The sequence below is a fragment of the Branchiostoma floridae genome, chromosome 5 (assembly GCF_000003815.2).
Source record: "Branchiostoma floridae strain S238N-H82 chromosome 5, Bfl_VNyyK, whole genome shotgun sequence".
Lineage (NCBI taxonomy): Eukaryota > Metazoa > Chordata > Leptocardii > Amphioxiformes > Branchiostomatidae > Branchiostoma > Branchiostoma floridae.
In genome coordinates, this window is record NC_049983.1 from 3,569,329 (window position 1) to 3,587,405 (window position 18,077).

Below are 18,077 nucleotides of genomic sequence, written 5' to 3' on the forward strand. Positions count from 1 at the left end.
AATGGCTGAAGAAAACATTCATGTTTTTCATCAGTACAACGTGACTGTGATTAGGTCGGGAAGGGCTCGAAATGGCGCGAAACGGGGCAAACAGGAACGAAAAGGACCGAAAAGGAGCGAAAAGGAAAGTGCCGAAAGTGCGAAAAGGACCGAAAAGGAAATTACCGAAAGTGCGAAAAGGACCGAAAAGGAACGAAAAGATTGGATAGGAACGAAAAGGAAAGTAACGAAAGTGCGAAAAGGAACGAAAAGGAACGAAGTATGAAGCAAAGTGAAATAAAATCGATGGGAATCTAAGGTAACGGTACTGTGATCGGCAAATGCATTTGCAACGGACTCTATTTTTGCATTTTGGGGCTTGTACCACGAAATTCCTAGAGCTCCAATGGTTCAACGGCGAACCGGCGGGAAAGTGCACCCGTGGAAATAGCTAAATACAAATCAAAGGCGATGGGCGGAGTCACGAATCAGTGCGTCCCGGGTTCCCACGCGGGCTGTCACAGATCAAATTCGGGGGGCGGGGGGTGGGGGGTAAAAGCGCGCCTGAAAAAACGTTTGACGGGTTGACAATCTGGTGTAGATTGTTTTTCTACGGTCCCAAAAATATCACAAACTCGTTTTCTGGTGCTCCCGGCCTAACTTATAAGTGGCTCCTGGCAATCGGGACACCGCGTTGATTTCAATTCGAAGCCTGGTTCCAAAGACTTTTTCTGCCGAACCTGCACGGGAGACGTGGGTCACCAGCCAAATCTCTCCGTAGTTTCCCAGTATCCTTTGCACAAATTCCTCACGTTGGCCCTTTCTTCCCGCCAAAATGATGAATACTCATGGTACAACGTGATGAAAGCTCCTTGGTAGAAAGTATACATCTATCCTTTCACAGCTTTTCTTTTGTCGTGAACGATCAAGAAGATATGTCTCCAGTCTCCAGAAAACCATGTTGTGGGCCCTGTTGATTGGAGCTGTCATGCTCATGGGGCAGCAGTTTATTAGCATATTATTCCAGACCGGATTTCTATTAGACGTAAACAAACGCACGTCATTTGCATGCGGAAGAATAGAAGCCACCCAAATACAACAACAACGCTACAATCTTGCCTCATTCTGAAAATGTCACATTAATCGATATTTATCTACCACCCACCAGTAACTGAATTTTAGTCATTACTTTCTTATCTCAGTTCTGTTTCCTTGTATTTCGCTGATCTTCAGAGAATAATTTAGCCACACAAACATAACAGCCTAAAACAGCGCCGTAAAAATTGATATTGCCAAATTCTGAGTAAAATAAAACACGTTTCATAGGTTCTAACGCCCGCAGTAGCGGTTCCTTATATTCTCATTGATTCTATTTTAGTTTGCTTTTCTTACCAAGTCTATTACAAGTCTATTACAACGAAAAGGAACGAAAAGGAACGAAATCGGAAAGTACGGAAAGTGCGAAAAGGAACGAAAAGGAACGTTTGTTTCTTTTCGTTCCTTTTCGTTCCTTTTCGCAATTTTGGTAGACCCATGCTACGTAATTATTTTACGATAAAGTACCCGTTAGCCCCACTCGCATGAAAAAGCATTCAGTCTTCTACAAAACTCTCTAAGTATCCTCGAGTACCCTCTAATTAAATTAATCAATCTCAGCCTGTGTGCCTGACAATGTGCCTGACATCGCCTGACTTAAGTTAGGCTACAAAGCAAATTTCAAGATCGCTAAGAAAAACACGTCTTGTTATGTGTTCCTTGATGCGTTGTGAACAACTGACCTTCTTGGTGTGCTTAGCGATCCTCATTTATGCCGAAAATATTCACGATATTTTCTATACGTATAGGGAATGAATGCGTAGGGTCTGCATGGGATAGTAAGTGTCATATTGTTTTACAAACACACGTTGCGTAATTCGCCACAAGAGGAATTCCATGAAAGGTCGGCTGATCATGTATTCATTGATACATTATCTATTGGAAAATAACATTCCCTTCTGCAGTGGAATGTCATGTCAACAACTAAAAGTTTCTTGTACAAACTACTGGTAACTGCTACAAAGTTAAATCACTGTAAGCATGCAGCATCAGCTCAATAATTAAAGACGATAGAAATTCATCACCTTCCTCTCCTTTCTAATCTTCAAATTGATTAATGTATGTCATTTTGACCCACATGGGCTTGAACTTGGCACAAAGGTAGCATGGGCCAATACCACCACTGCGACTTTCATTCCAACACAAAGATAATGTAGGGACTTACCCCTAAATTTTCGGTCGATCTCCGTCGACCTTGTTCACAGAATGACCCTTTCTCACTCCAGCAGTGACGTCAGGAAGACGCCACTTTTGCAGGAGGGGGTCATAGATATCAGAAAGTCTATGTCGCCCCCCGTCTCTGTTGAGTGTGGGCCGGTGAGCTCTGATGTGCAGGGCCTCCTTCACTCCTTACATTTTGGGGTAACTCAAGAAAAAAAGTAATTCATCTCGGTCGCGTTCCTAAGCGGAATGACATGAAATTAGACACAGGTGTGGAGTGGACAAAAACCTGTCTTTAGTGACTATTTGTTGCGAAAAATGTATTTCTGAAAAGTAAAGGGTTTAATACCAATACCAATCTGGTATTAGCTTAGATATGTATGACGCCATAAAGGTTTCTATTGGCAGCACAACTAGAAAAAATTTTTCTGTATTATCATGTTATCTGCAGTTGTTACATTTTTAAGCATACCTTGAAGTGGAATACCCGTTTATAATGGTTCCAGCCAATACACTGAAAATAATACACGTCATAAATACGTCATATTACATTATAATAGCGTACTATTTTTACAATATTCAAATATTATGTCTACATGATTCTCTAAAACATTAGTGGTCATATGATGAGTCCTTTGGGAGTTACAGGAGTTACAAATGTCGTGCCTCAAAAACCATCACCCACCCACCCGCGTCCTACATTTACCCATGTTCCTTTTTCTTGGTCTGCAATGCTGATCTTGTCAGGACCTATCAGGAACTGTATACTCAGGGTACGAGCTATGCTGATGGTGTTAGGTTTAGTTTTATTGAAGTAATTTGGAAATTGTATGTTTTTATTGCTTTATTACTTTTTTATTACCTTCATATGTGCTATATTTTAAAGGTATAGGAACAACATAGATATATTGTGAGGAATTAGCTTGCTAGCTGAAAAGTCGGTTCAGCACCATAGGCAATACCAAGTCATAAACTTACCTGTAGTGACAGTTAGATAACATTTTTTTTTTCTTTTCTGGGTGATGCTGATCTTGTCAGGATATCTCATGTTTTAGATAAAATGATACCAAAAAAATTATGAAAATGCATTTTATTGCGTTATTGCCCTTGCAGTTCGTTAGTCCTTGCAGTGTTCTTCATTGATAATAGATTTATATGGTTTATTGAGAGGAAAGAAACAAAGTATAGTAAAAATAGAAGTAGTGCCCCCTATTTTAGGAGGGTCTGGAAACCCCAACACTTAGACTATTTTTTTGTAAGAAACACTAGCAGCTGGTTAATCAATTTGTCCATACTGTTGGTTCCAAAGCTTTAGAAGGCCCAGCTGCTGCAGATGACAGCGACAGCGGTGAATCGGAGCCAGAAGTTGCTGATGCAGACACACGGACGTCACCTAAGGACTCAGGTAAGAAAAACCTAATGTAGACATTCATTGCAGTACTTCAGAGGCAAATTCAATCAGAATGTTTCAAAATCTTGTTTTGAAGTCGAATCACCTAGAAGCATAGAAACGTATCGCGTATAGTCAAGCTGTATAAGTTTTTAAAGAAAAGTAACAAATTCAAAGGAAATTCCTTTTTTTTCCATTTTTGTTATGGACTCAAGATTTTGCCATGAATGGAAATGTCATAGATTTGGACAACATTTAAAATAGCAAGTTATTAAACCGTTGCCCATTTTTGCACTTTTTGGGATTCGTTATTTTATTCATCAAGTACGTTAGTATTTTTCCTATGTATCTACAAACTTAGATACAAAGAACACGATTTAGATGTGCTTTCTGTTGCCAAACATTTCTTTTAGCGAAAAGATCAGTTCTGTTGGTCAGCACAGAATATAGCACATCAAAGGGCGGAATCTCCACCATCAACCGCCAGGTGGCGCGTATGATCTCCGCCGCTGGCGCCAAGGTTTACGCTACCGTGTTGGAGACTACTGAACAAGATGAGAGGGAAGCTGAACGAGACGGAGTGAAACTCTTAAAACCTCGTCTTGATCCCGACAGCAGCGCGAAGCCGTCCTTAGAATGGCTGACTGTGTACCACAAACATCACTTTCTACACATACCATCAGATATCTGCTGCATTGTGGGCCATGTTGCCGTCACAAGTAAAGCAGCCAGAAAAATCAAAGAGGAGCGATTTCCACACGCTCAGCTTGTCATGTTCGGTCATGTGGCGCCAGAGGAGACAGAGCACTACAAGAGTGACGAGAAGGCCCTGGGTGTGGGGAGGAAGGAAGCCAGCATCCAGGACGACATTGGCAAGGCTGATGTCGTCTTCTCGGTAGGACCGCGGATTCACCGCCATTACGACAGGTTCCTCCAACAGCGTCACGTGACTCACCACATCTTCCTACCTGAGCCTTCAAAGGTGTTCTGTGAAGCAAATGTGACCTTTGGAGAAGAAGATAAAGTCCAAAAACCAGAGAGGGTGGTTCTGTCCATTGGCAGGGTGCGGAATGTCGAGATGCTGAAAGGTCACGACCTAGCCGCAGGAGCCATAGAAAAGGTGGCACAATGGCTTCACAATCAGTACACACTGAGGCATAGAGTCCGCGGCATCGATGAGAACGAATTTAAGAAGAGCAAGAGAATCCTGGATGAGAAGCTAAGATCCGGCCGCGTCAAACCCACCCTGCTTCCGTACGGCACTCAAGAGGAGATCCGTCGAGACATGGAGGCCTGTCACCTGGTCCTGATGCCGTCCCGGGCCGAACCGTTCGGGCTGGTCGGCCTTGAGGCCATCGCGGCAGGAGTTCCCGTTCTCATCTCAGAGCAATCGGGCCTTGCAGAGATGATAGAAAAGCTATCTTCCTTGCTTGGGCAGACCAAGTTCCGCCACTGTATCGTCAGGATGAAGGGAAACACCGAGACCGACGCTGATGCAGAGAAATGGGCAGATTCTATCGAGGGTTTCATCAAAAACGCCAAGTCAGAGTTTGCAGAAGCACGCGCCTTCAGGGAGAAACTGCTGGCGTCCAAGTACTGGGAAGAGTCTCACCAGACGTTCCTGCAGGCCTGTGGCATCATTGGTAAGAACACTCAACTTCAAGACCGATACTGCTAATGAATGATGCCAACTAATATTTCAATTGACAGTAGAATGTTTCTAAAATATAATGTTTCAGTGCAATATGATTTATCTTTTTAATTTAGCGAATGATAGTGATGGTTTTGCATGTTGCATATTGATTGTATCCAACGATCTATTGATTAGGTATCTAGGAATTAAAACTGATACTCTTGACTACGTTTGCTGTTGGTGGGAGCTTTCATACTGCATATCTGCTATATTATTTCAGCTATGAAGTGTCACAGAAATATGGCGGATGCCGTCTGTAAACGTCTCTCCAGCAGCAAACTAGTCGTGAGAATCAGTTTAAGTTCCTAGATTCCTATGGATTCTCTATGGCAGTTTAATCTACACCAAGCAACGTCTTTTACTCGCTCCGTTGCTATCCATACTGATTTTGCTTATGATATAAATACCCCCAACAGACAGCGGCAGTGCCCAAGCGCAGTGCGGAGGTGCTGAGGCTCATGACATGGACTGAAGATCTGGCGTCACCCGAGACCACTGACGCCATGTAATTGTACATACTGACGCCATGTAACTGTTAATACTGACATCATGTCATTGTGTTGACGTCATGTAATTGTAAATACTGGCGTCATTAGGACTCACGGACAATGCAGTTGTGTATATATGTAGATATGTCATGTAATTTCTAATGGTGCTGCCATGACATATAGTAGGCTCCAATCTCTGACACTATGCTAGCGCTCTACGCGTGCACATTCAGAACTAGGGCTGGGTACCGGTGTGACAGCGATCTCGCCCCCCCAGCGATCTCGCCCCCCCGGGGGGCGAGATCACTAGCGTTTTCGCCCCCCTTTAGCGTTTTCGCCCCCCCCCCCAAGAACAGCTGGTTACTACATATTACAGGTGCGCTACCTGGTACTATACTGCACCTGGGGAGTAACGTATATGGTGTGTTACCTGGTACCTATATGGCACCTTATTACCGTACCGTAAGATGTCATACCTCGAAAGTCGATACTATATTGTTCGGTGCAAACATGACATTGAAATGAAGAAGACAATTTTTGCAGCTGAGGTGGCATAAAAACAGTGCTACTGCGAACGTATAAATCAACACCGTCTATGGTACGGAATACGTCAGCTATATGTTTTCAATTTGTCACCGTGTTTTCTTTCTTGTGCTGGAAACATTTCCAAAGCACTAACAAAAACACACGTGAATAATAGTTTCTCATTATAAACACTATCTACGCGCAAGTTAATATAGCTGTTGCTAAATGCTACACAAACACTGGTAAAGTACCAGTCTTAAGAAACACGGGTAAATGCATCAGTTCCTAAATACTAGAAAAAACAGTCATGTTGGAGGTGAAGATATCCCTTGGCCAGGTGCATATACCAAAATGTGCGTTATTCTAATTAATACCAAATATTTGCATAATTGATAAAGACATTACATAGTTCTTTTGTGGTCACTTCATGGTAGAGACTTCATATTGGAGATGTATAGGTTGCTTGAGGACAGGTGAATACAATGAAATACATCTTATGTCAAGACTCAGGTATATGCAATAATGGGAATACAAGGGACCCAACCCTCCTTGTCTGAAACAATCTTATTACCATGTAATTACGTTAATACTGCTACTATGAATGTTGATACTATGAGTTATGTATCAAACTCGTGTATTTATATCATTCTGAAACTGCATTTTGTGATTTATACCAATCAACTTCTAAAATGTCATGCAAACCCGTTTTTGGGGGGGGGGGGGCGAAATCCCTAAAGGGGGGCGAGGTAGGGGGGCGAGATCACTAGCCGGGGAGGGCGAGATCGCTAGTGATTTCGCCCCGGGGGGGCGAGATCGCTAGTGATTTCGCCCCCGGGGGGGCGAGATCACGGGGGGGGCGAGATCGCTGTCACACCGGTACAGAAAATTCAGGTCCAGGTCCGGTTCAGGTCCAAAGGATCAGGTCCAGGTCCGGACCTGAACCTGGACCTGATTCAGTATGACTCATACCAATGGTCCATTTCACTACAAAGAAATCTGTTTGGTGGAGTATTAGATTTATACTGGCGTTTTAAAATCCTACAACGCTAACTGCACCTGTACGATTGACTGTAAAACTTGGTAGAAATTACTATAAACTCTACTCTACTTCACTCTTGTTATTTTCTTCCACCTGCAAGCTCCAAAACGTGAGAATGTCTTATAAAATAATCTGTTAATTTTCTAATCGGTCCAACATCCGGTCCACCTAATTTTTTCAGGTCCGGTTTTTCTGGACCCGTCCAATAAGAAAAACCGGTTTTGTACCGGTACGCTGTACCGATACCCAGCCCTATTCAGAACAATGGGGAGAGCTTATTGCCAGAATCAGCCGCAGTAGTGACGCTGTTACTGACGCTGTTACTGACGCTTGTCAAATGAACTGCGTAACAATTCAGTTGTAAAAGACATAAGTAATTAACATGTTGTTCTAAGCATCTAATCTGCATGGTGATTCTGTACTTATGTTTTCACAATGTCATGTTGCGAGAGTAAGCATTCGACAAGGAAATATGTTTTGTCACGAAGAGTATTTTTACGTGTACCTCTCATTTGATGACCATATTAATGTATAAAATACCTTAATGCCAGCTTACTATCACCTCATCTCACCAGTTCTTTAGGCTCATCTATAGATATGATAGGAGAAAATAACATGGAAACCATTTTTGGAAGCCATATATCAAGTTTGTATTTGTAATCAATTAACATGTAGGGTCATAACACCACCAAAAACCCCAAGATCACAGCCTATAGATACAACTCATGATCCTTTACATCGGTATGTAAATGATAATTATTGGCCTGCAAACCTATTTGATACCGCCCAAAAAAATTGCCGAATTTTTGATGTGAGTAAAGCCTTAGACTCTTTAAACTCTTGACCAATGTTTAATATAAATATACAGCGACAGAACAAAACGCAATTCGAGCTGAAAAAACGGTACAAGTATAGCAATTAACTGGAAATGTTTAAAAATTGGCAAATAATCACGTTCTTTGCCAAAAAGATAACATAACGCGCCTTCTTCTGCTCGTGTCGTCACTACACTCTGCCGCTCCAGAAATATACACACGCCTTTTCTAACTTGCGAAACATTTGTTGAAACTTTTCAATTTATTGACGAAAGACATTCCTTGATGTAATTTGTGCTCAGGATTGAAGACCACCACAGTGACTGTAAAAAGATCAATACAGACCGAATTTTTAACTATATTTTGATCCTTATAACGTTATACCTTTGTGTTGAATGAAAGTTTAGCATTGTACTATAATAACTATTCTCCGAGCAGAGGTTGAGTTGTGGAGATAGCCGTAAAAATCCCGACTACTGCTATATCTCCACAACTCAACCTCTGCTCGGAGAATAACGATTACTACCAAGTTGAACACACATAGGCTTCCATGATAATTTGTTACGTTACAATTGTTACGTCAGACACGCTGAACAACCTGCCGCTAAAACCGTGCATCTATGAATTTCCCAAACCCATTCTGTAACCATGACACTTATTTTCAAATACCAGGTGGGGTTTATCATTGTATGGTACTTTGTACGCCCATTTGACTTCAAGATCCGCCCAGGTAGAAAGTAAACCTAGCCCTCGATGATAAGTCGCCATCATTTTATGGTTCAATAGCCAGTAAATGGTGTCCTCATGGCGACAGCAGCATTGTCATTTGATGGGCGAACACCCTAGAAACTTGAACAGCAAGCTACAAACCAACGTCTGATTCTGGAGAGGACGGCTGAGAACGTGCCTCTGTATACGGAGGAGAATTATCTCTGAAATTCGTTGAGCATCTTTCGAACCCCGCAGTGCCACACCTGTGCCGCAAGTGCAGTGAAATATCACATACGGTATCAAAAATAATAAATCATTTGTTTTAAGTAAGACAGTTTATTTTTCTACATGATTAACCAAAATGCTTGTACATTAAAAAATGGATTCGACCGACTTCGACGTCTTCTGATATAACAAATAGTCAATATTCATTAAGACATTCTGCTGACTTCAAAGCCTCTCTTGGTTATTTCGTAAACAGAAGATGAAAGCTCCTCGAAAATTCCGCAAATTTTCTCAACGGAGCAGTTACACCAGGTACAATTCAGAGTAGTATGCATGATTTTGTAGCTTTTCTCCAGGCTTTCTTAGTCTGTAGCTAATTAAAACTGTTTCATCTTATAACGTTACAAAGGTGTTTCTTACATATCATAGATCACTAAGTCGCATGATTTGTAATTGAATTCAAGTGAAAAGGGGGAACTTTTTTTAGAACCCTTACACCTAACCTTTTCACGTCTGCTTGGATATCGCATGTACAAAGTTTGGATTTTAGAGTCGTCGATCTCTGATATAACAAATAATCACTTCTCATGAATTCATGAAGGCATTTTTCTGACTTTTAAGCCTCCGTTTGCTATTTCGTAAACAGAAGATGAAAAGTCCCCAAACATGCTACAGATTTTCTCAACAGAGCAGCTACAGAAGGCCATCAGAAGTTAATCATCCCCGCATGAATATGAAACATCAACAACATTGTTAATATTCATCGATCTTGTAGGTCTGTACCTTAGCTGAATGGTTATTCAAGTTTTTGTCTGCATTTCCCCATGGGAGGCTGGGATGTGCTAATATATATAATGCTGTATTTGTTGAGATTACGCATTACATGTACATAATGTTTCTGTATGTTTGCTACCTTCGATAGAAGGTTATGTTTTCGGTAGCCTTCGTGTGTGTGTGTGTGTGTGTGTGTGTGTGTGTGTGAATGGACAGCATATTTTTAGAAGGCTTTGGTCGATTGTGTTTGTTAATATTCATCGATCTTGTAGGTCTTAAAACGACATTTTGGGCCCTTAGCGACTTTTTACGGTACGGCAGCAGAACGTCCATTTTTGATATCTGGAAATGATAAGTGGTGGATAGCTGTTAGAGCAGAGATTAAGTATAGAAGGCTTTTGCCCCCTAGCGTTTTTTAACGGTGAAGCATATTTAGTTTAAGACTTTGAAAAAGAATAAATTCAGGGAGCTGGGTCCACAAATAGTTACAATTTTTAGTCCGTCGATACCTAAAGTGATTCTCAATAGAATAACGTGGTAATTTTTTTAATCAGAATCTAATTTGAATAATAGATGAAGGTATTTTTTCAAATTATGTGGTTATAAAACACACTATTCTCGAGGGGACCCCCTATGTGTGTACTTTTAGGACTGATTTCTAGGACAAAGTGTAATAAGCTAAATCTGTTTGTGTAGTTTTCTGTTTACATAAGTGCAATAATACTGTTCCCGTCTCATTCTATTGTTTGATTTCTATTTATACGTTTCTTTTTATTATTCCCGGTATAATCTTTCAAAGGTGTTACGTACGTGTTCGTCGTATATCATAATTCTCATAAGATCAAAAGATTTGTAATTTAAGTGAGTGCAAAGTTCACGAAAGTCCAAAAGCGGGCACCATCTGTTACGCCAATACATTTGGTTAGATGACGTCATGAGGTCACCCTCGTGTTGGGTTGTTGTCATCTTCTGGGAGCAGCTATGTTTGTCCGCCATTTTTGTTTGTCAAGTATATTTCACTGTATAAAGTTGTGTTCAGTTGTGCACCTAATAAGCAGTCTCCGAGTCGTCCCTCGCGGTCCAAATTGACACTGCTGCAATATCATCCTTACGTCCTGCATCCAAAAGTATGTTTGGCGATGTCAATAATTAGTCTGATTTTAGAGTCGACGATCTCTGATATAACAAACATTCACTATTCATGAAGACATTCTGCTGACGTCAAAGCCTCCCTTCGTTATTTCGTAAACAGAAGATGAAAGCTCCCCAAGCGTGCCTCAGATTGTCATTACCGGTGCAGTAACACCTGGTAATCAGGAATTAATCTTCCCTGCATGAATAGGAATCATCAGCAACGATTTTGTTATTCCCACCTGAGAGCTTAATTAGTCTGTGGCTAGGGTAGAAATGTTGATTATTCAACGTTTTCAGGATGTGAAGGCCTGAAAAACACTGCTGTAAAACGCTGATGTTCTGTTCGTTGGAATTGCATAATATCTGTTTTTTCATCCTTTTATAAATCATCCATTGAGAAATTACAAAAAAATATGCCATTAATTTTAATTGGTATTTAATTATTGCGGTATTTTGTCTCGAGTTTGATACAATGTATAAAGATTTAAGTTGTTTGCTTGCATATTTTCTGTTGTTCCTTATAATATGTGATTTTATTGTGATGCTAGTTCTTTGTTTTTCTTGTCATCGTCCTTTGAGTACCATGTAGGCGTTTGTCACTCATCAGATCACCAAATTATTAAATTCACAGGATTTGTTTCAAGGGGAGGGGCACTTTCTGCTACTGAAAACTGTCGCTTCACCCACACATCACAACTTCAAACATACCACACAAATCCGGATGATACTGACAGTTTCTTGTAATTATCAAATGCCACTGTTTCTACGTGATTGGCTATTTGTAGCAATGCAGTCACGGGTTATTCATTCATTTTTTCATTCAACTTATACCAAAAATTATCATTTTTGTATGTATGTAAGACATTGTGTATATTGCAGCATATGCATATATCATGCATCTTGCTAAGCTGTTTCTTAAATTTACCACAAAGAGTTCTATTGTTTGGCTTAACTGATATAGGAACTTTAATGAATACTTATTTCTTTGCTAAACTGCCAATGGAAAATTTTCATTGGAATAATTAAAACCATAGGAATTATATTTTCAAGTTCTCATCACACACTGAATGTACACACAACGCCACAGAACAGTCAGAAGCTGAGTGGTTACAACATTCAGACATTTTATAACAAAACTCATGTAACCTTAACAATTCTTGGCTCTTACGGTACAGCGCACAACTGTACATCATGCATGGTGGTTACAGTACTAGTATCCGTCATATTTGGGTTTGTAATGGGTAAAAAATGTTTACAATTCTAATACTAGTTTTTACAAAATTATGCATTGCTTATGAGAAAGGCAATATTTTTGAGAACATGCAGGTTGTTCCCTTTCAGTAATTTGCCTCTTGTCAAGCTACACACACAATACAATAACATTAATTAGGCTCTCCACTAAGGCTTCCTCAAAAGAGTGATAGAAGAAGAAGACGTAAGAAAGAAGAAGAAAAAGAACACACCACGAAAAACAATATTTTCCCAAACGGAAACATAAATACATACTATGCATTAGGTTTCATCCATTACGCATGATTGCATAAACATTACAATATTATTCAATGTCTTACACATTATTTTGCACAGTTTTATATCTTTACTTATCAACATCACCTTATTGGCAAACTATCTCTTCTACAAGAAATACATTGTAGGAGATCTTCATGATTCGACTCTCATACTTGCGCTTAAATGGTAGAATCATTCAATTCCTTGCACATCACATTGGCCAGTCCGTATTTGCTGGTTGCTCCTTGACATATACTTGTATTCATCAACATCAAATTATTTACATCATTGAAGTCCACATTAACATTGTAGTAGTGCAAGATATCAGTTGTATTAGTGTTGCCTTGCGAATGTACACACGTATAAGACTAGCTTCTACAAGAACTCACATTTTATCTTGTAAGCATTTAAGACCACAAGACAGATTTCATATATTCCTCATGCTTACGACATTACAGTATTTAATGTCTTACACTACACTTTGACCAGTTCAATTTCACTAGTTGTTCCAAAGCATTAAATTGTGTTCATCAACATTCAATTACATCATTAAAGTCTTCATGAACATGGCGGCATTGCACAAGATTAACGACATCATGGTCAAGAGTGAGTGGTCAACAATTCACAATTCTCATGAGAATTCTCCTACCTTTTAGATGCACTTTGAAAGGAATGACTCATCTGAAAGTCCCAAAGCAACTAAACGTTGAACATGCTGCATGTCACAGTTAACATCACAGTTTATAGTATGTAGATAGGAAAGGAGGGTTTTTAATGGCAATAGCTCACATTGCCTTGTAGTCTATACATGGCACATATGAGACTAACTCTCTAATTTTTCTTTTTGCTTACGAGGGCAAATGTATTCTATGCTCAATGACAAGCATTAAGATGGTGATGGTTGCAAGGTTAATGTTTCTTTTTCTTTGATATGTTGCTTCACCATGTTTATGACGATTATCATTTACCAATATGCATGTTGTAAAAGATCTGTTGAAGATATTCAGGGCCTTTTGAATTGCTACAGCGCATAGTGATCTTTTTATTACACATTGTCCATGAAGAGTACAGAGCAACAGATTACATAGGAAACCTGGTATATCAGTTGAGGGATCCCAACTTGAATCAGTTACTTTGGCATACAAGTACATGGTTATGGTTTGTTGTCCAATAGGTAGTCATCATGTACTATGTTCGGCCTCTGGATTAACAGTTCCCGCGTTCGAAACCCTTTGGTTGTCGCTCATCCGACTTGCGCGATGCATGGCATGAACGGGTTACCCACAATTGACTGCTTAACCAATTGCTCACATTGCACTTCTGTTGAGGAGCAGGAAGACTAATCATAAATGGAAGTGAGAGAGAGAGAGAGAGAGAGAGAGAGAGAGAGAGAGAGACGGAGACAGAGACAGAGGGACAGAGAGACAAAGAGAAGCTTGGTGGACATCCCCATTACACTAGACGTCAGTTAATTGCACAACAGATAAACGCACACTTCTGTTAATTGCACGGAAACACCAAATCCCGTGGTGGCGTGGTCTAGCTGGATAGATTTTTTTCTGCACCATCCGGATAATTGCACGAAATACGCTTACAATCTAATGGGGTGTGTACTTCAACGGCTTCTACTATGAACAGAATCCAAAATAATAAAGGAAAATCCATTTTATTCCTTTTTTTTCGACTTGATAATCAGAAAACGCAGTGCGAAATTTTTTGAAAATCAAGCCATATTGGATTAGAATGCAACTTTTCAAGACACTCGAGTCCTGGGAATAGTGACTTGTGGGGGCGATTGCCCCGTACAAAGTCTGAATTGTCCAGTCGTGTCGTCTTGATTTCACAAAAGTGAAGGATACTTGGGGGCGATCGCCCTGCCTGTAGTCCGGGGCGATCGCCCTGTTGGTAGCTTTGGGTGGTCGCCCTGCCTGTAGTTGGGGGCGATCGCCCTGTCAGTACTTGGGGGCGATCGCCCTGCTGGTAGTTGGGGGCGATCGCCCTGTTGGTAGCTTTGGGTGGTCGCCCTGCCTGTAGCTTTGGGTGGTCGCCCTGCCTGTAGTTGGGGGCAATCGCCCTGTCAGTACTTGGGGGCGATCGCCCTGTCAGTACTTGGGAGCGATCGCCCTGCTAGTAGTTGGGGGGCGATCGCCCTGCTAGTAGTTGGGGGCGATCGCCCTGCTAGTAGTTGGGGTAAGCCAGTAGGTTTGCTCGGTCGACCTGTCAGTAGCTGGGATAAATCTTAAATATAAATATAAATATGCAAATATAATCAGCAATCACACACACATACATACGCAAATTACGCACTCTTAGTCCATTGCAATTAGGTGTATTGATTGGCAAGGAAAAAGGGAAAACTATACAACTGAAGACGTAAAACTACTGGTTACAATACAAATGGTGCAATATACAGAGGGATGGACCCTTTACAGTTTATATTTAGCTTGATTATACTTGTATATACTATATGGCTAATCATCGGTTGTATTTTAGCAATGCCTTGTTGCACATTTGTCAGCAAAGTATTTCAAGCTATTCGTTTGTTACTGATAGCTCTTATTACAAGTTTTAAATCCACATGGCCCTTATCAAACGATTCAAGTTCAGCTTGTGCTCGATACAATTCGATGTGTAAACGTTTGCGGTATAAACTCAGTGGTCAAACATGGACATGAGAGAAAGAACAATCAGAGACTACTGGCAACATGTGACATCACAACTTCACTACATCTTGGATTACACATTTCAAGAATTATGGTGTTACAAATATCATATGGCAGTACCCTAGCACAATATGATTAAGCCATTGAATGTATTGTTCGTGGAAAAATGTAGTCAAACCGAAATCACATGTACTTGGCGTAATATACAGGTTGCAATGTGGACGGTTTAGACAGTGTGCGAGAACGGGGCATCGGTCGTAGTGGGGAGGATTCAAAGCGTGTAGGTGACGTGTTGGAGAATCTTGCTGCACGGGGTCTCGGTCCATGAAAAAGGTTCCAATTCCTTTTGAACGGCACTCAAGACGGCACATCGTCAGCGAACGCACGTTTTGATCGAATAGCATCTTTGATGCGACCCACTGGAATATCACAGTTCTCCTCTTTGTTTGACATGAAAGTGTGGCAGTTGCAAGCGCCTCCGCAGTCACATGTCTCCTCGCCATGAACAGTCGAATCACCTGTTGTTCTGAAAATTGAAGAACGGATTTAGGGTTTAGCGCTTATACACTAGCTACGTACGACTGAAAACTTTGGAAACAGTTGCAGTGATCACTCAATTACACACATATACGTAGATTATGTGCACAAAGCCATTGCAACATAATGCATTATAAATTAAAGTGGATATAAGGAATCATGTAGGCGATATTATGTATGGAAAAGGAATGAAAGGTATATTTTGTAACTGACAATAAATTTGAACTATCCGACTTAAGCTGTGTAAGGCTATAGCTAGTTTCAAAGGGTGTTCGAAACTGAGCGGCTGAACTTCGGCACAACAACGATCTGTTGAGGAACGTGGGCGCTTGCTTGTGGGACTAAGATATCGGGACAATGCCAATATCACGCAAAATACATTATCCAGTTTTAATTCTCTGACAATGCTTAAGTTGTCTTTAGGTACTTGAGTAATTGTTTATGATCTTGATGTGGAAACAATGATCCCATGAATTAGTTCGCAGTAAGTGAAATGAAGTACTTGGTGAAAGTGAGCCGTTTTCAATGCGTGCTAATGAGGGGGGCGTGAGGGCACGCGCCAACACCACGGGGTCCGCACTTCAGTACAGCCAAGGAAATTATCGTCAATTATCTGCTACGGGTTACTCCTACGTGAAAACTGGCTGGGATGTAGTCTCCAAGCAGACCCTACGGTGCCTTGGAAATAGTATCAAAGCTGGCAAGTCACCGGTGCCCGTTTGACTCCCTTAGCCGGCTATCTCCCTTTGGCCGGCTATACTCCTTTGGCAGCTTTGATACAATCTCTGCTTGGAGACTAGCTGGGATGATAGTTTTACAACCTTTCCGAGCCAGAATCTGGGACAAACGCGGCGAGCCGCGCCAGTTCACAGCGGAGGCTTTCCCCAGAGATCGCTGGAATAGACGAAGACAAGTATCGACTAGGTCAGTAGGTGCGTTGTACACACACAACGCTTCAGATTGTCTGGTTTTTGTGTATATGTATATTTTGCAATAAAAAGTGTGCTTAACTAAACACCTCCTGTGTCAGTTTTTCTTGTTTGCAACTTGGCATCTTTACTGATCGTATTCACTTGGGTTTTTGAACTTCGCGATGGCCAATGAAACTCCTCTGCCGACTAAACTTCTTCCCCAGCCTTATGATGCTATTTTATGCCCCCATAAGATCTGCTTGGAGATTAGCGCTATCGTTCTGGCATGCTGGGCGTGACAGCACGCGCCAACACCAGGGTATCCGCACTTCACTACTCTCTAAGCAGAGGTTAGGCTCCGGTTGTTGTTGTTTTTTTTAAAGTTTTTTAGTCGTTGTTATGGGGCTTTCTATTTTGTAATGCGTCTTGTATTGATTAAAAATCAATAGGGGTTAATGGTTAACAATTGTCAGTCAGTCAGTCAGTCGGTCAGTCAGTCAGTCTAGTCAATTGTACATGTGTACAAAAATAAAGCCTGAATAATTGACTGATTGGGAGGTGTCAGTGCGGGCTGTAGTAATGAGGATTTCACGATGTGGTTAGCTCTCGGTCCCCTGTGGTTCTGCGGTAACCCAACCCGGGTCTCCACGGGGACAGTGTACATACAGACAGGACGGGCCGTGTACACGCCGGTAAATATCCGGGGAAACTTACGGTGCCAACCTCGACACTAGTGCTATCCCGCCTAGATGCACCTGAAAACCCGGTAAACGTGTGGCAAAATCTATGGGAATAGGAGAAGATAGTGAGAAAAATTAGCCTAAACATCACCCCAAAACCGGCTGTTTTTTTTAATGATTTTTTAGTCGTTTCTATCGGGCTTTCTATGTTTTACTGTGTTGTGACAATACAAGCCTAACCTCTACTTGGAGAGTACACTTCACTGCAACAAAGGAAATTATCGTCAATTATCGATCTGCTACGGGGGCACTGTAGGTCGTTCTGGAATGCCCCAGCACCGTCAGAAGAAGTTGGGCTCTGCGGCGTGTTCTCTATGATAAATTATGTCAAGCCGAAGGATTAGATCTACTGCGTTCGTTTCTAAACAAAGACAGGCGCTGCTCGTTGTTTATGGTTACTATCTTATTACTGACTGGTTACTTTCGATCAGTTTTTGGTCAAACTATTTGTGAAGCATCCCTCATCACGGTTTGGTCAGTCACTGTTGGAAAAATAGGTAGGATGTTGACTCTAGCCTCCATAGCAGCCTCTCTATGGCCTTTTATGGCATTTTTGCTGGCCATTTCTTTTTGTACTGGGTCGATGCTGACTGTTGAGTGTGACTCCCTAGCTACTTGTCGTATCATCACTAAACTTTCAGAAGATAATAAACATGTAAAACTAAATCCCCATAAAAACTTCTGTGTC

The 18,077-nt window shown here is 41.2% G+C and overlaps 2 protein-coding genes across 2 annotated transcripts in view; both read right to left on the reverse strand.

Moving 5' to 3' along the window:
* LOC118416653 (mucin-5AC-like) overlaps positions 1-18,077 on the reverse strand; it is a 151,842-nt gene that overhangs the window by 101,073 nt on the left and 32,692 nt on the right. The window lies entirely within an intron of this gene.
* LOC118416661 overlaps positions 14,852-18,077 on the reverse strand; it is a 5,276-nt gene continuing 2,050 nt past the window's right edge. The window contains exon 3 of the mRNA XM_035821838.1: positions 14,852-15,727. Within this exon, the coding sequence (XP_035677731.1) occupies positions 15,559-15,727 (169 nt within the window). The 3' untranslated portion in view covers positions 14,852-15,558. The remainder of the gene's footprint in view (positions 15,728-18,077) is intronic.